Source organism: Orycteropus afer, unplaced genomic scaffold, assembly GCF_000298275.1.
Source record: "Orycteropus afer afer isolate SDZICR_OR568_19922 unplaced genomic scaffold, OryAfe1.0 scaffold00126, whole genome shotgun sequence".
NCBI classification, from domain to species: domain Eukaryota; kingdom Metazoa; phylum Chordata; class Mammalia; order Tubulidentata; family Orycteropodidae; genus Orycteropus; species Orycteropus afer.
This window is the reverse complement of record NW_006921713.1, coordinates 6,549,445-6,569,031: the sequence shown is the minus strand read 5'-3', so window position 1 is coordinate 6,569,031 and position 19,587 is coordinate 6,549,445. Positions and strand designations below refer to the sequence as shown.

Sequence of the window (19,587 nt, the reverse complement as noted above, 5' to 3'; positions counted from 1 at the left end):
GAGGGGAGCTGTTGCATTGTGGTAAACTGTGGTCAACATCATGAGACAAAGTGTATGTGAACTGCTGCATGGAAAGTGAATTTGCTCTAAATCTTCACCCAAATCATAATAAAAAATAGTAATAATAAGGCAACTTCAAACATTGTTTTAAATATATCCTTTTACAAGTCTGCATGTTTTTCTAGAACATTTATCTAAAATTAGAGTTGCTGAGTAGAATATTCTGTATGTCTATAATGTTACCAGAAATTGCTAAATTGTTCTCCACAGGGCTTACACAAATTTACATCCCCATCAGCTGCATGTTAGACTTCCATTTGCTCCACAGTCTTACTAACACAGTATAGACATTTTACTTCTTAAAATTTGATGAGTATAAAGTGATTTCTCATTGTTTTAATTTCCATTTCCTATGGAATATTGACCATTTCAGATACTTTACTTTAAAAATCACTTTTTTAAAAATTAAATGTGTCTCATATCCTGTACAGTAAACAATTTTTAGCTGATGGTAATAATCCACTTACATTTATTGTGATTTTGATATGTTTGGATTATTTTTACAATCTTTTTGTTTTTGTTTATCATCCTTTGCTTAGTGTCTCACTCCTTTTATGCTTTTCTTATTTAGATAGTTTTTTCTTGCTCCTTTTTATATCTTCTGATTTAGACACTATACAATGTATTTCTATTCTCTTAGGGAACTCCATTAAATTTTTAAAAATATTTTCATAACTATACATTTTTCTTACAAAGTCTAAATAATCTATAATTCTTGCCTCCTTCAAAGATGACACATATTTTAGCAAACTTTAACTATCAAATCTCCTATCATATTATTGTTCAAGATTTAGTTTTATCCTTTTAACTAAAAAAAATTTGTGCTTTAAAAGTTATTTTTTACTTTTATAGCCAAATTAATTTCTCTGTTCCTTGTATTAACTATTAGTCCACTTGCCCTACTGTTATTATTGTTAAAGTATACATTTTATTAGTTTCATAGGGAATTGTAGATGAAAATAGTGGTTTAATTTGTATGTTTGAAAATGTCTGTGTTTTGCCCTTATATTTGGATACTTTAAATGGCTATAAAATTCTAGTTAGCATTTTCACTCAGTACTGTTAAGATATTTATTCTAATATCTTCTGGCTATTTTGTTGAGATTAGAAGTATGCTGTCAGTCTAGTTGAGAATCCTTTGCAGTTAGTGTCTTTTCTTTCTGGTAATCTTCTTCTTATTATTTTTTTAAATCCTCAATTTTCTGCTTTTTTGGTGACTATGTTGTAGTGATTTTAATGGCTATGCTTCCAGGTAAGAACTCATGTCTTCTTCCAATACGGCAGTCCCCAGATTATGGATGAGTTCTGTTCCTTTCTCTTTAAATTGAATTTGCACATGAATCAAAACAGGTACGGTTTGTATCTAATGACAGTTAAATGTTTGTCTTAGTATATGGAGTATAATTTATTTTTCTATGCCAAAAAAATATTAAAGAAACACTTCCCTGATACACCAAAACATTTTAACATAATTGTTGTTGTTGTTATGTGCCATCGAGTCAAACCCGACTCATAGCAACCCCTCCTTGGGTTTCCGAGGCAGTATCACTACGGAAGTAGGATTGCCCAACCTTCCTTCCGAGGAGTGGCTGGGGGGTTTGAACCACCAGCTGTCTCGTTAGCAGGCAAGTGTCTTAACCACTATGCTACCAGAGCTCCCTTTAACATAATAATACAGTAATAATGTTTTGATGTGTGTCGCAAAGTAGCATCTGTTTGTTATAATGAAACATTGTATGTACCTTGAGTTATGAATATAATAAGCTTTACATAATAATTATTATGGTTGTACATATATCGATGTTCATAATCCAGAGACTGGCTATACTGATAAATTCTCAGCTATTGTTCTGACAGTTATTGCTTATCTGCAATTACCTCCATTATTTTTCTCTGGGCACATACATACACTCGACGGCACATACATACACTGCAGTTTCTCAAGCTAACTGCTATGTCGAATGTTATTGTTATGTGCCAACGAGTCAGATCCGACTCATAGTGACCCCTCCTTGGGTCTCCGAGGCAGGATCACTATGGAAGTAGATTGCCCAATCTTCCTTCCGAGGAGTGGCTGGTGGGGCTATGTCAAATAGTAACTCTTTAATCATTTTTACCCCTTTATCTCATTGGGCTGTGTATTATGTAAATCCCTCAATACTAAATTTTGATTCAGAATTTTTCTCTGATTATGTCCAGTCTAAGATCTGTCCATTTATGAGGTTTCAACAAAATATTTAATTTCCATAACTTTCATCTATAGTATTTCTAATGAGTTCTTAAATATCACCAGTCTTCTGTTAAATTTTTTAATTGTGATTTGGGTGAAAGTTCACAAAGCAAACTGGCTTTCCATTCCACAATATAACAGCACTCATCCCACTTCACCCCTTGTTTCCCATTTCCATTCATCCTTCTTTCCTATCCCTCTGGCTTCTGAATTTTATCCCTGGCCATATGCTGCCCTTTTGATCTCCTTTGGTTGATGGTTCTAAGGAAAGCATACCTGCCTAGTGTTATTGTTTACCTTATAGGCCTACTGTTTGGCTGTAAGGTAAGCCACAGTGGTGAGTTCAATTCCACACTTGAAAGATATCTAAAGCCCATAGTCTTGGGGGTTCTACTAGTCCTTATCAGACCAGTGAGCTTGATCTTTTTTATGATCTTGAGTTTTGTTCCATGTTTTGCTCCCACTCTATCCAGGACCTCCTATTGTGATTCCTTTCAGAGCAGTCAGCAGTGATAGGCATCATCTAGTTCTTTTGGTTTCATGGTTGTGGAGACTGGGGTTCACATGGTCCTTTGGACTTGCCTTATGTCCTTGATTTTCTTCATTCTTCCTTGCTCCAGATGAGGAGAAACCAATAGATGACCATAGTGCCTAAGGCACTTGACTGCTAACCAGAAGGCTGGCGGTTCAAACCCACCAGCCACTCCTCGGAAGGAAGATGGGGCAATGTACTTCCATAGTGATACTGCCTCGGAAACCCAAGGAGGGGGCACTATGAGTTGGGTCTGACTCAACGGTACGTAACAACAACAACACTCACCAAGTAGGACTGTCCTTGTGGACTATGTCATGCCAATTGACCTTACTGCTCCTGAAACTATAGTCTTGAGTTCCCAGGCCCAGTGAGTCATTCCCTTAAAGTATGTGGTTATGACTAAGAAGTTTTCATAACTTTGCCCCCTGTATGCTGTACTGTCTTAGTTCTCTAGTGCTGCTTTAACAGAAATACCACAAGAGGATAGCTTCAACAAACAGAAAGTTATTCCCTTACAGTTTAGGGGGCTAGAAGTCTGGGTTCAGAGTGCTGGCTCTAGGGGAAGACTAGGCTAGAAGTCTGAGTTCAGAGGGCTGGCTCCAGGGGTTGGATGGAGACCCCTCGACCTTGGGCTTTAGCTCTGCCTTCCAATCCCACTGGAGCAAACTGAAGGCTTCTCCTGACTCACACGCTGCTGGCTGCTGAGCCTGACAAATCTAAGATCAGCAAGTAAAATGACAAATTGTCAGTTCACAAGCTGCAAAGGTAACAATCGCAAGATCAGTAGGCAACACAGCAGCCCACTGGAATAGGAACTGGAAATGAGCCAAACCAAATTCACTACCATCAAGTCAGATCCAACTCATAGTGACCCCTCCCTGGGTTTCCGAGGTGATATCACAATGGAAGTAGATTGCCCAAACTTCCTTCTGTGGAGTGGGTGGTGGGTTTGAACTGCCAGCCTTCTAGTTAGCAGTCAAATGCCTTAATCACTATGCCACCAGACTGAACCAAATGCAAGATCCTTTCTAAACGTCTGGAAGCAGGCTACACACTGAAGAAAGCTCTCTTTCAACTGATTAACTGCTCACAGCAGATTCCACAAGGGAGGTGATTATAGCACAGCACATCCAGTCTCATCACGGGAAATGACTACATCCAGCTGCCAAGCCACTCAAAATCCTAGCCCAGTCAAGCTGACACACAACCTTAACTACCACATCTACTATATTCATGGATATATTTGCACACATACAGATACATATGTAGAGATATCCTCTGTCAAATCTATATACATTCCTGTGTGTAGTCCCATTTGCGTTTCCACACCTGTTTAGCTTGTGTGTCTATCTAGGTATCCGCTCATAGATTATTGTTATTACTGTTATTTTTTTTGTGTATGTAATAGTATTTACTTTTGTTGCCTTTAACTCTTGTGCTCTTCCTAGTGTCTACCTTTGTCTTAATCATTTTTGTGCTGACTTCCCTCTTATTGTACATTGCCTTTTTCTTCAGCCAAGTTAATATGTGGCTAGTTAGTGATCTACCTTCCCACCTCTGATAACTATGAATAACCATACAATATTTGTCCTTTTGTGACTAATTTCACTCAGCATAATGTCCTCTAGGTTCATCCATGTCATGAGGTGTTTCACAGATTCATCACTATTCTTTAATGTTGCATAGTATTCCATTGTTTGTATGCCCTGTAGTTTATTTATCCATTCATCCACTGATTGGTACTTAGGTTGTTTCCATCTTTCTGCTGTTGTGAATAATGCTGTCATTAACATGGTTGTGCATGTATCTGTTCTTGTCACAGCTCTTATTTCTCTAGGATATATACCTAGTAGTGGGATTGCTGGATCATATTATATTTCCAATTTTTTTAAGGAAGCACCATACTGTTTTCCACAGTGGATATATCATTTTACAGTTTTACCAGAAGTGTATGAAGGTTTAGCCTCTCCACACCCTCATCATGTTGGGTGTTTTCTGTTTTTTCAAACTCTCCTATTAATGCTGGGGTGAATGATATCTCATTGCTGTTTTGCTTTGCTGCCTGAATGTCTTCTTTAGTAGAGTGTCTGTTCATATCCTCTGCCCATTTTTTAATTGGACTGTTTGTCTTTCTGTTGCTAAGGTATTGAAATTTTCTATAAATTTTAAAGATTAGTCCCTCGATCAGTATGTCACCAAAAATTTTATCTGCAGTCTATAGGTTCTTTTTTCACTCTTTTGGCAGAATCTTTTGGTGCACATAAATATTTCATTTTTAGGAGGTCCCAGAAATCTAGTTTGTCTTCTGCTGTTTGTGAATTTTTAGTTATGTTTGATAGCATATTTATGCTATGTGTTAGGGGCCCAAAATTTGCCCATATTTTTTCTTTGATGAACTTTATGGCTTTAGGGTTTACATTTAGGTCTCTGATCCATCTTGACATAGTTTTTGCATATAGTGAGAGATATGGATCCTGTTTCATTTTTCTGCAAAAAATGGATATCCATTTTTGCCAGCACCATTTGTTACAGTGACTATCTCTCTCCTATTTAATGGGTTTCAGCCCTTTGCCAAAGATCAGCTGTCTATAGGTGGATGGATTTAGTTCTGGGTTCTTAGTTCTATTCCACTGATTTAATAGGTCTGTCATTGTACCAACATCTGGCTGCTTTGACTACTGTGCCTGCATAGTAGGTTTTGAGATCAGGGAGTGTGAGACCTTATACTCTACACTTCTTCCTTAGTAGTGCTTTGCTTATCCAGGGTATCTTTCCTTTCCATATGAAGGTAGTCATTAGTGTTTCCATTTCTTTAAAAAATAATGATGGAATCTGGATGTAAATCATTTTGGGTACTATTGACATTTTCACAAGGTTAAGTCTTCCTATCCTTGGACATGGTATGTTCTTCCATTTATGTAGGTCATATTTGGTTTCTTATAGTTTTCTTTGTATAAGTATTTTGTATCTCTGCTTAGGTTTATTCCTAGATATTTCATCTGTTGGGTGGCTATTATAAATGGTATTGTTTTCCCAGTTTCCTTATCAAAATTCTCTTTGCCAGTGTAAAGGAATCCAACTGATTTTTTGCATCGATCTTGTATCCTCCTACTTTGTTGAATTCTTCTATTAGTTCCCATAAAGTTCTTGTTGCGTCTTTTGGATTTTCTATGTATAGGATCATTAAAAAAAAAAAAAAAAAAAAAAAAAAAAAAAAAAAAACTCACTGTCTTTGAGTCAGATCCAACGCATAGCGACTCCTCCTTGGTTTTCCGAGGTGGTATCACTATGGAAGTAGATCGGCAACCTTCTTTCAAGGAGTGGCTGGTGGATTTGAACCACCAGGCTTCTGGTTAGCAGTCAAATGTCTTAGGCACTACACACCAGAGCTCCCATAAAGGAGCATATTATCTGCAAATACAAAAAGTTTTACCTCTTTGTTTCTCTTTCTTGCCTTATTGATCTGGCTAGAACTTCCAATAAAACAAAAACAAAAGACCCCATACACACTGCTGTTGAGTTGGATCCAACTCAGAGCGACCCCTCCTGGGGTTTCCAAGGCAGTATCACTATAGAAGTAGATTGCCCAACCTTCCTTCCGAGGAGTGGCTGGTGGGTTTGACCTGCTAGCCTTCTGGTTAGCAGTCAATGCCTTAGGCACTACGCCACCTGAGATCCTTTAGGACTTCCAATACATTATTGAATAAGAGTTATCACCAGTCTTCTTATTTCTTCTCTTTTGTTTCATATTTTTTTCCTTTATTTATAAATTTTAGCAATCTAAATATATTTAAAGTTTTTGTTAAACCATTGCATAACACTGATTTTGTCTGGATTGTATTCATATGACTATGGATTTTGCTGACTTATTTTAGTTTTCAATTTCTTTGTGGATTTTGGAACTTCAGTGTGCAGGCATTTTTATATATTAATTGCTTTATGTCCCTCTGTCTCTCATCTCTCACTCCTCCATGTCTAAGTGCCTCCATTATGACTCCCAGAGAATCAGGGAATCTTACAAGAATCAGGAGTTACAGTGGCTTTTATTCCCTTTTTAATATTTTAAAGTTTATACAGCAAATTACATTCTACTTTAACAATTTTTATACAAATTTTTCTGTGCCACTGGTTACAATTTTTACAAAGTGTCAGCATTTTCATTGTTTCCATTCTGTTTGTCCTGATTCCATTGTTCTAGCTTCCCCTCCCTCCTTGCCTTTTCATTTTTGCTTCTGGGAAATATTGACCATTTGGTCTCATACAGTTCATTATTTAAGGGAGGCCATTAGTCATGTGTGAAACTATTTATTCTATGAGGCAATCTATTATTTGGCTAAATGGTGACCTGAAGAAATAGCTTTAATTCCACTTTCAAAGATTGTCTTAGGGCAATCAACTCAGGGGTTTCTCTAGTCTCTATGGTCCAGTAGTTCTGGCTTCTTTTTTTTTACAGAATCTGAGCTTTGTTCTACATTTTGCTCCCATTCTAACCAGGGTCTTCTATTGTTTCCCTGGCCAGAACAGTCAGTAGTAGTGCCAGGCACCATCTAGTTATTCCGATCTCAGGTTAGAAGAGGCTGTGGTTCATGTAGGCTATTAGTTCTGTGGCTTAGTTTCTTCTTTGAGAGTTTGATTTCCTTCATTCTCTTTTTCTCCGTATGAGTAGAGACCAATAGCTGTATCTTACATGGTTGTTTGTAAGCTTTTAAGACCCCAGATGCTACTCACCAAACTAGGATGTAGACCATTATCTTTGTGAAATGTTATACCAGTTGACAAAGTGTTTCCCTCAAGACTAGGATCCAAACTTTTACCCAGTAAGCCAATCCCACAAACTGTTTGCATATCTCTAGGAAGCCTGCATAACTGTGCCACTTATGCAGTTTGCTATATATGTGGCTATATATGCAGAACACCACTCATCTGTCAGTTTGTCGTACTGTGGTGGCTTGCATGTTGCTGTGAGGCTAGAGGCTATGCCACTGGCATTTCAAATACCAGCAGGGTCATCCATGGTGGACAGGATTCAGTGAAGCTTCCAGATTAAGACAGACTTGGAAGAAGGAAGGGGCCATGCACTTCTGAAAGAACTGGCCAGTAAAAACCTTATGAATAGCAATGAAACACTGTCTGATATAGTACTGGAAAACTCATGAATACCCCTGAAACTTTGTCCAATATAGTGACAGAACATAAGCCCCTCAGGTCGGAAGGCACTCAAAATATGCTTGGGGAAGAGCTGCCTCCTCAAAGTAGAATAGACTGCAATGGTATGGATGGAGTAAAGCTTTGAGGATCTCCATTTGCTGATGTGGCACAACTCGAAATAGGAAGAAACAGCTGCATCTTCACAATTTTTGCTATTTGATTCATAAACAAAATGAGCTCAGCACAGAAAATTATATGGAACAAATAAACCAGGAACACCACGAAATGGCCTCCAGCCTGTTACACACTGCCTGTTACTTCCCTAATAAACCCCATAATCGTGAGTACTGTCTGTGAGTTCTGTGTGGCCATCACAATGAATTATCACACCCAGCAGAGAAGTACTGAGTGCCTTGGGAGGAATAGTTGGTGTCAGAAAGGCTGGAGGGTGGCAGCACGTCTGGCCTCATAGGAATAAGCCTTGGGCTTCTGATGGTGACTCTGTCTTCCTCTTGTGAAGTTAGAGGTGGTCAGAAGATGTCACCTCTATGTCCTTTTTGCAGTGACTTATTAACAACCTGTGATATGCAGATGACACAACCTTGTTTGCCAAGAGTGAAGATGACTTGAAGTACTCACTGATGAAAATCAAAGACTATAGCCTTCAGTGTGGATTACACCTCAACATAAAGAAAACAAAAATCCTTATTACTGGACCAATATGCAACATGCAACATTATGATAAACGGAGAAAAGACTGAAGTTGTCAAAGATTTAATTTTACTTGAATCCATAATGCCTATGGAAGCATATATATATATATATATATACAGCACACTGGGCAAATCAGCTACAAAAGACCTCTTTAAAGTATCAAAAAGCAAAGATTAACTTTGAGGACTAAGCCATGATTTATATTTTCAATAACCTCATATACATGTGAAAGCCAGACAATAAATAAGGAATGCTGAAGAACTGATACTGTTGAATTATGGTGTTGACAAAGAATAGTGAATATACCACGGACTACCAGAAGAATGAACAAATATGCCTTGGAGAAGTGCAGCCAAAATACTCCTTAAAAGCATGGATGGAGAGACTTTGTCTCAGGTACTTTGGACACGTTATTAGGAGGGACTTTGGAGAAGGACATCATGATTGGTAGAATGCAGTGACAAAGAGGAAGACCCTCAATGAGATGGACTGACACAGTGGCTGTAACAATGGATTCAAGTATAGCAATGATTGTGTTTTCTTATCTAGTCTGCAACTCTCCGTCTCTTGAGTGGTGCATTTAATGCACTTACCATTTGGCATAATTATCAACAAGTATGAATTTGGTGCTGTTATTTTGTTATGTGGTTTTTCATGGTGTTCCTGGTTTCTTTGTTCCGTATAATTTTTTGTGCTGAGCTTATTTTCTTTATGAATCAGATAGCAACAATTGTGAAGATGGTGCAGGACTGGCCACCACTTTGTTCTATTGTACCTAGGCTCATTACGAGTCAGAACTGACTCAATGGTACCTAACAACAACAACAACAAAAATTGGTTTGTGGCTATAGTCACAGCTTCTAGATGGCTAACAGTTGAAGCTCACACACTTTACTTCAGAGAATGCTGGATACTTTCGCAGGGAGGGAGCCATCCTGCCTCTCACTCAGTGGAGAGTGTACAGTGTACATACAGTTGGGGTGCTGATTGTAGCAGTCCTTTGTGATGCCTTAGATCTAGAGTCACAATGTTGCAAATCCTTCCAGCATTTCCTCTGTTCTGTCTCCTTGTTCTTTCCTGTTCTCCCACTTAAGAGGCCAGCTTCTTTATTCCATTCAGCATAGCTCCCTCCTTCAAAACTCTCATTTACATCAGAATTTACAGCGAGCCTTAATCTCCTGAACCCTCTCAGGAGAGGAGAAACAGAAACAACAGCTCCTCCTGCTCTCCCCTCTTCCTTAACCCATGTTGTTGTTGTTGTTACTTGCCTTTGAGTTGGCCCGGCTCATAGCGACCCCTCCTTGGGTTTCCGAGGCAGTATCACTAGGAAGTAGGATTGCCCAACCTTCCTTCTGAGGAGTGGCTGGTGGGTTTGAACCGCCAGCCTTGTAAATTATTAACTGGCAAGAATGCAAGTGGTCTGTCTGATCTAAGCACGCAGGGTAAGCTTTGAGCTAGGCACAGAACGGGTCCTTTAAATGCATGCTTATTTGGAAATTCTCCTACTTACTATATTTGGTTTTTTGGTTATGCAATTAGAATGAGACTCTGAAAAGTATCTTATGGGAAAGAACCTTCTAAGGAGAGTCCTTCTCCTTTTTCTAAAAACCAGTTGCCTTGTATTTTAAAAAACAAAACAAAAAACCAGCTGCCATCAAGTTGGCTCTGACATATGGTGACCCCATGTGTATCTAGCCTCTCTCTGTCCACTCCCCACGTCAGTTCTATTATCATGCATTTTCATGCTCAGCAAACATTTTCAGTTGTTCAGTGAGCAAAGCAGAAGCCCTCTTAAATTCTTAGTACCCATAAAAATGGAAGAACCATCTGTAAGGAGGTGGGGAGAACTACCACAGCCACAGATATTAGACAGAGATGAACAGAGACAGCCTCTTTCAAATTCAAGAAACATCTGAGTATTCTATACTTGAAGTACACAGCATGCTAAACTCTGAATGGGTCCCCACCCAAAGTCTCCCACAACTTGGTTTCCATTTGCTTTGAAAGTTCTGTTGCTTGCTCAATTGGAGCCTCTACTCTTTTCTACTGTAAATGCAACCTGCTTGTTTTAAACTCAGTGCCCTTTCTAAGTACTTCATCCTTCACCCAAATCACAATTAAAAAATAAATACTCTGTATTGCTACCTTCTGCCCAGAATGACTCCATCCCTCCTCCCAGCCAAACCAGATGGTTCTCATCTATCAAGCAACAGACCCAAAACCCACATCTGCCACAAAGCTGTCTTTAACCACTCTGGCCCACTCGGGTGCCTTCCTCTTTTGACTCCTTATTCTTAAAACACTCCTTCGAGGTTGTTTGCTGCAGCACAGAAATTGCTGGGACTTTTTCCTTAAGAATACAGTATCAGACTGAGATTTCTAGGCCTATTTGTCCCTTACTCCTAATCATTTGCCCATGGGGCTGTTTCTACTGTCTGAAGAGAATACAGTCTCCATTGTCAGGTCATGGGTCAGAATTTTCAGGAAGCTTTTTTTTTTTAATCTTAAAAGACTGACTTGGATGGATGTCCAAGGATTTTTCTTTTTTTTTTTTTTGAAAGGACATGGTAAAAAAGACAATATAAATAAGAAAATAGATACTAAATAGTAGCTTTTAAAAAAATATTTAAGCCAGTCATTTTTCCCTCTAACACAGAAGTATAAATGAAGTTGTGAATAGAACAGCTTCTTCTATGGATTTATTTGGTAAATGGACAGAGGTACTCAAGGATATGTTAATGTTTTATGTTAGGCATAAAGGTATAATGATAGAACCATCCCTAAAGTGCTGCTATGAGATGCTAAAACTTATTTTTCTGAAAGATAAGGATATCAGAACTGCCACCTTTATAAGAAGCCCCCTCAGTCAAACTTCCTGAGCTGTCTCTAACAATAACACCAACAGAAATATTCAAGGAAGACATAATTATCCTCAGAACAATCTCATATGTTAGAACTGCTCACCTCAAATTGCCCAGTTTCCCTTAATAGCCCATTACATATGTCATTCATGAGTTCATCTAACCTATTTATATTCACACAGCTTAGGGTACAATTCTTTCTCCAAACCTGCAATTCAATTTAAATAATACAATCAAAACTCAGTGGATACAGAAGGAGCAGGTCTGGAGGAAAAGATATGTTTAGATTTCACAGATATAATACAGTTTTAACATTTTATTCAGTTTATAAAGTTTTTGTTGTTGTTATGTGCCGTTGAGTCAGACCCTACTCATAGCGACCCCTCCTTGGGTTTCCGAGGCAGTATCACTATGGAAGTAGATTGTCCCATCTTCCTTCCGAGGAGTGGCTGGTGGGTTTGAACCGCCAGCCTTCTGGTTAGCAGTCAAGTGCCTTAGATCTCCAAATAGCATCCTGTTAAGGGCACTCGTATGCTAGGATAATAAAAGCTGGGTGTCAAAATAAAAAACAAATTTGTAATTTAAATGAAAAAAAGAGCAGCCAACCACTGTCATCCACTTGGAAGGGATGTAGGAGATCCTGCATAGAGAGGGAGAGCAATGCGGAACAAAACTCAAAATCATCCAAAAAAGGTGGTGACCAGGTGTGCTGGTCCAATAGAGCCTGGTAGAACCACTGAGACTATGGCCCCTAGCTGCCCTTCAGGTCTGGAATTGAACCCACACCTGTGGTTTCCAGCCAAACAAAGTACAGGCATGTGAGTTAAACATTTACCTCAGGTAGACACACGCCCTGGAGAGAACAATCATGGGAGAAGGAAGGGCTGCTTATGCATAGGGAGATACCTCAGGGTGCAGAAGAGTATGGAGGGATGGACACTGGGAAGAGGTAAGTATGGGGAGGAAGTGGGAGGGGAGCTGTTGCATTGTAAATTTTGGTCAATGACATGAGACAAAGTATATGTGAACTGCTATATGAAAAGTGAATTTACTCTGTAAATCTTCACCCAAATCAAAATAAAATTAAAAAAAAAAAAAAGAGCAGCCAATACCTAATAACTAGTAGCCCAACATCTGATATAATCTCTAATCCTTAGAAATAGATTAAGATCAGCACTATATTTGACTAAGACAATCACAGCCTGCAATAAGTCTTGATACAACTGCACTCAATCTAGGTCACAGACAATAAAAGAAAGACAAGTTATCAAGACAAATTTTATATCAAGGAGAGATGAAGCTTGATTAAATGAGTTGTAACTTTATTTTCCTTAAAGAGCTGTTCCCAGAAAAGGATATATCCTGATTGCATTATTATTGCAAATAACAACTACTTGTGATTTTCATAAGATGAGGGAAGAACATCAGAATCAAGGAACAACAGAGCTAGAAGGACTCTTTATATCAGACTAATTAAAACTTCAATTTAAAATCTCTTTGCCCACTTGGTGGTATTGTTTCAAGACTATGAAAAAAATGTCCTTATATTTATAATTAATTTTTAATTAATCTTCACTGCTTTCTGGTTTTCAACAAGTCACTCTACATCTTATTTGCTTTCAAGTAGACCATAAATGACTAACTACTAGGGTGAAATAGCTTGGCTGTCCTTTAAAATAGTGTCATGAGAAGGAAAGATTTAGAAAGGTCAATGCCATGAGAATTGAAGAGTGCTACAACTGGCAGCTTTATTCTTTCGAGGCAAGTATGGATTAACAGGTATAAATGCATTTCTGATAATGTTTCTATCACATGAGAAGGACCTCAGCTACTTGTCAGTTCTAATGTACGATACCAGGAAGACAAGAGCTACTATTGATGCAAAGAAAGGACAGAGCTTTCACGGCAGTTGTTCCATCTTGACTAGGATACTTACGGGGCAGTGAGGTAACCCTCCAAAAAGCCAGCTGCAAACATGATGATTTCATTGCTCAGAGCCTGAGAACCATACCCTGCTCTGATCTCCAGGATGCCCCAGCCTGTAGTCTGCATAGAGTCATTGTAAAAGCCATAGGCATCCCCATTCTTGTCCAGTATATCTTTGACTTGTACTGTCTTTGCAGAACTCATCCAGTACACAGTTGCATAGCGGACATCTGGAAGAAAAGGAAAGGGAATAACGATAGAAAACTATTTAACTGAGGCCCTGACACATTTTTCCCATATAAAATTTTCCCCAACAATTGCAGTATTTTTTGTCATAAAGATTTCCACTCTATTAGAATTGGGAAATCTGACTCTATAGTTTTTTCTTGCTAAAAATGGAAAAAAAAAAAAAAAAAAAAAAATCAAGGGGGATAAGCTTACAGAACCAGGCCAAAAGTAAGACCATAGTTATAGCTTCACAGAGGTGGGCTGAAGTGCTTCATCCTTAAAAGGTGGGACCAGGGGCAGGGCCAGAACTGGTGCTCTCCCCACCTCTTAGTCAAACATAGGGTTTGTATGACTAGTCAGCAACTTCTTTCATTTCCCTCACAGCAGGACCAAAGCATCACCATTCTCATAGGCTCCTTACCCACATGTGACATAAGAACACTATCTAACAGAAAAAATAGAAGCTATTATCTGTGAAACCCTCATCTTTTGGATTATTTTATGAATTCATTCACATGAATCAGGTAGTTTTCATCTCTCCTTTCTTGTCTACCTCAGTCCCTTTATGTGTACTATGGGTCCCATTCTTCTCACCTCCTTTAGGAGTTTTCTTGTCTATATTATTATTTCTGTACCTTAACGTGGTTTTTTTTTTTTTTTTTCCCTGTCTTTCTGTAGTGGTTCCTTCCATTTCAGCACATTAATATTCTCCATTGTCTCACAGCTAAAAACAAACCAACCACAAAAGACCTCTCTGGATTCTGCAACCAGAACTACTGCCAGAATCTCTTTCCCTTCATGAATTTATAACAAGTTTCATGGAATGGCTATGCTGTGTCATGAATCCTTGGGTGGTCAAATAGTTAACATGCTTGGCTGTCAACCAAAAGGCTGAAGGTTGAAGTCCAGCTAGAGATACCTTGGAGGAAAAGCCTGGTGATCTACTTCTGAAAAATCAGCCATTGAAAACCGTATGGAGCACAGTTCTACTCTGACACACGTGAGGTTGCCATGGGTCGTAGCTGACTCCACGGCAACTGGTATGCTGCATCAGGGACTAAGCTGGAGGCCAGCAGTAGAGCAGTGAGCATGACTGGCACAGTTCCCAGTCTCCCCTTCTAGAGAGAGCAGTGCACACACATACTTTACTTCCTCTTTTCCTCACTCAGCCTGGTGTCCATCCTCACCATGACACTGGCATTGCTCTTGCCTAGGTCACTAAGGAAATCCTTGAATCTTGAGGTCTTCCAAAAGCATTTGACCTTGGTATCTACTCTTTAATTCCTAAAACCTTTTCCTTCATGGGGCATGGGTCATTCTCCTGAATCTCCTCCTTTGTCTGCCTTTTTCCCCCTCTCCCCTATGGGCTTCTTTTATACCCAAATACACACTTGATAGCACCATCTAGACAATTCCATAAGGACTAAAATTTCAAAATATCAAGAAGCTCATATTCCCTCCCAGCTCATCCTCCATCTTTTGCTTTCTATATCCATGATCTCTCAGTCTAAAACCTGAGTCCATTTTGAATTCCTCTCTCTCTCTTCCTCATAACTCATGTTCAATCAACCAAGACTTCCTAAATATCCCACCACTCTCCACTTCCTCATCTCTATATTTCTATGCTAGCTTACATATTATATAGCTTGCCTAAACTATAGAATCGGCCTTTTTAAAGTTGTATCTGGCCTTTAATCCATTCTTTATACTCTGCTACAGCGATCTTCTTACAAGGCAAAACTTTATGCTAACTTGCCTACTAAAAATCGTCAGTGGTTCTCATTTCTTTTAAATAAATAAAATTCCTTAGCTTACCCTCTTGGCCTTCACATCTGGTTGATACCTGAATGGCAAGGTTCATAGCCACATCTCCTGCACTGTATGATCCAGAAACCATTATATACAACTGTTCAGCTCACTGTGGTCAACATCTCTGACTTTGCATATGCTCTTTCCTTTGCCTGAGATTTTCTCTCTTGTTAACCATTCAGCAACCTCAAAACTGCTATTTAAGACTCAGGAAACAGCACCCTTTTGCAGGGCTTTGCTTTCTCTAAAAGCTCAATGTACCTTTCCTTTAGGCTTTATCACATTGCACTATAACTTACATGTTCATTCCTACCCCTGACTATGACCTCTTTAAAGCCAGGGACTGTTTCCTCAACACTTGATACAGTAAAGAAAGTGAGGTATAGGAAAAGAGACAGAGAAGGGGAGAAAGAGTGGTTTGTTTTTTTTCCTAAGAAACCATTTGACAAATGCTCAGGTTAGAGACAAATTTTTATTAAGCAGGTCATCAGAGAGATATGAGGAGGTTGCAGTGACTCTCAGGTTTAGGTTGAGATTCGGAAGGTGCATGTTGTATAATTCATTAAGATAGGAAGCAGATGGGGAACAGATCTGGGAGGGAATATGAATTTAGTTTTGAACATACTAAATTTTTAGTGATTAGGTGGCTGGAAAGCTCGAGTTAAATATTTATACAGGTAGTCCCCAATTTATGATGGGGTTCTAGTCTGACAACTCCATTGTAAATCAGTTTTGAAATAAGTGGAATGAATAATTATTTTTTTTTAAGATTTCATTATGATTGACACTTATTATCAGAATCTTTATAAATCTGATCTTTATCTGTCTTTGGGGTTTAGCATGATAATGATAATATCAATAAGTTACTCACAATATACTACAAGTTACTGCAATACTATATATAGTACATATTACGATAAAATGTACTTAAAAAAAAAAGATGATCTCCTAAGTGTGGTATCATAACTCGAATATGTTGTACGTTAGGGACTAACTGTATGAGGTTATCTGTTGGCCTTAGAAAGTGCTTGGCTGCTAAGCAAAATGTTGGCAGTTCAAACTCACTCACAAGCCTCTCTGTAGGAGAAAGACTGGTACTCTGCTTTTATAAAGACTGCAGCCTTAGAAACCCTGTGGGCCAGTTCTACTCTGTTCTATAGGGTTGCTATGAGTTGGAATCGATTCAATGGCAATGAGTTTAGTTTTTCTGTTTTTATCTGTTGGCAATATTCAAAATTGACTCAACGTTGTATTTGTTTTTTTGATAACTTATTTAATAGACAATATTTGCAAGTTTAATAATACTGGCTGGCCCAGGAGAGCTGGGTGATAGGCTGGCACTTGGTCAGGATTAGAAGTTAATATAGATTATGACCCTTAAGGAATGATCCAGATTACGTAAGTCTCTAATTTCCTCAATTTACTTCTGAGTAAGTCATGACCATAATGGCAGGCTTCTTTAGAAACGGTTAAGTGGAAATAATGATGTTAATAAGCATAGGCGGGTGCAAAATACTTTGTCAGTAGACTCAGGATATCAAATAACAACCTAATTACTAATGAGGCCAATTGCCCACAATTTGACACTTGTGGGCAGGATCCATAGAAACCTCCCTTCTCCTCCTCCCAAATACAATATACGCTGTCCCAGGGTTAGAGACAAAATCCATTCCTAAGTGTATCCTTACGTTGAATTTGTAGGTAAGCTGGAGGTGCATATGGTTTTCATTTAGCCTTATTTTAGTACAAAAAAAGGCTCAAAGCCTTTTCAATGATTTAAAAGCTTTAAGTGCAGCAAGTGAGCATGATTTTGATGATGAATTTTTTTGCTAATAGGGATTAGTTCAAACATTTCAAAATGAGGACAAATTTACTTAAAGGGTAAGTAGGAGTTGTCTGCACATCAGATGTTCATAATCTGGGAATTTACTGTAAATACAGTGTCAGATTACCCAATAAACAAGATAAGCACCAATTTACTTGTGCTTACTTACTAATCTGTAGTAAACAATTTCAAATTTTTTCATCACATCAGAGATTCTACTTCTAGATATGGCAGGCATCTCTCTCTCTTCCAAACCCACTCACCTTCCTACAGAATCAAAGCGTCTTTCCAAATTTACAGTCTCTGACAGGGATGGTGTCCCAAGTAAGTAAGATAAATATGAGCCAGTAAGCACAAGTAAGTCTGTGCTTACCTTGCTTATTGGGCAATCTGCCCCTGTGTAAATATGTTTTCCAGACAGAGCTGTCCCACAAATGCTATAGCCTAGCCCTTCCCCCACCTTTCTCATATCTTCCCCACCACCCTCACCTCCAGTGAGCCTTGTAGGGAAATGAGGAATCATGGCTGACTAAGTAGCCACAAAGAGCTGTGGTAAGGGGAGAGACCATAAACTGAAACTGTAAATGAGAAAAGGAAGGTGAGCAAGACCTATCAGTCTCTTTCCCTTCAGTTCTATCCACATAGCAGAGTTCAGTTTTGACCTCTCTCCAAAATTTTCTCATCTTGAGCAACCCTAGGCTTTCTTTCCCATTCACATTCCATTAGAGCAGTCCTATTTGCTGTAAATCTTGACTTGCTCCAATCTAAGTACCCTGAAGTGCTGTATTTTCACTGTTTCTGGCACTGCCTAATTTCCTGACCACAAATAATAAACTTCTGCAAATCTGTGCTTTTTTTTAAAGAGTAGTGTACCCCCATGAATGAAGAACACCATCCAACCCTCAGGATAAGTCAATAATAAAATTGTACTGCTAACAACCTGACCAATTTTGCAAGTGCTTTGAGAAATAAGCCAAATTCTGAGTTTTTTGCTCTACCCCCAGCTGATGTCCTCCATTACTCAATGTTGACTCTGTGTATGAACTCTTTCAGGTTGACAGCACCCATGCTATTTTCTGAATTTTTAAATCTTTAATAGTTTAAGTCTGTATTTTTACATTTTTATTTTAGGAAGGGAATAATGTGGGAAAAGCAGTAATAGGAAAGGGTAGAAAAATATTACATAATTCTAATCCTAACCTAGTTTTCCACAAGTTCTCCAAAGGCAGAAGCCACATCTGTTTACCACTTTATATTCTGGGAGCATTGTATTTGGCCCAGAATAGGTGCTTAATAGTGCTTCTTTGATGGATCTAGTTTAATTGTGGATGTCTTTCAAACAAAGTGAGCTTTGACAGAAAATTTATTCATAGAAGTTAGTCCAAGATAACTCAACTGGCCAGGTCTCCAAGCTTTGGTAAGGGGCCTGGAGGATGGTTAAGGCTCTAAGTTTAAGTCTATTTAACATAATGGACAAATGCCATGTTTAATATGGTCTCTAGAGATGAGAAAATGAAAAATAAGATGTTAACATTTTTAACAGCAATATTCTCAAAATCAATGCACTTGATAAATACTTATTGAATGAATGACAATGTTACTTTATAAAAGCAGTATTTTTCTTCTCAAATATAGAAGTCCCATCATTTTTATATTTTTCTGTACTAAAAAACTCAAACATCCAAATTAAATTTATTTACATGTGTACTCTAATATTTTATATGAGTTGGTTGCTTTCAATTAAAAAGAAATTCCTAGTCTTGACTTAGAAAGAAAGAATTTAGAAAATAGTTGTAAATAGCCTAAATAACTCTCTCCCATATTTGGAACCTAACTTTTTAGGAGCTCATTTATGACAGCAGAATAAGTATTTTTCAAACCTAAGCAACAGAATTCTTCCCCAATATATTCAGTAAGTTAAAGAAAAAAGAAACACAAGGGATCAGGCAGGTATGTGACAGAAAATATTTATAAAAAATTATAACTACAACTTAAGTCTATCTACTCAGATTGGGCTTAGTTAAAATACCCCCAATTCTGATGCATGAATTTTATTTCTCTTTTATGTTCATTGACTGTAGTTTCTCAGTTTTGCTTTTTCTGTGAACCTTGGTATCTTATTTCTCCACTGTTTTGATTACCTTGTTCCACTCTAACAGGAATATACCACAGGTATCCAGATGTACCAAAAAGCTCAGAGACCTTTCTCAAAGCTTCTTCTTAAATACTGGAAGCAGAGCACATACCTAAG

At 38.2% G+C, this 19,587-nt stretch overlaps 1 protein-coding gene across 1 annotated transcript in view; it reads right to left on the bottom strand.

Moving 5' to 3' along the window:
• The window catches only part of PLBD1 (phospholipase B domain containing 1), an 87,730-nt gene that overhangs the window by 59,807 nt on the left and 8,336 nt on the right, over window positions 1-19,587 (bottom strand). The window contains exon 2 of the mRNA XM_007944471.2: window positions 13,485-13,704. Within this exon, the coding sequence (XP_007942662.2) occupies window positions 13,485-13,704 (220 nt within the window). The remainder of the gene's footprint in view (window positions 1-13,484; window positions 13,705-19,587) is intronic.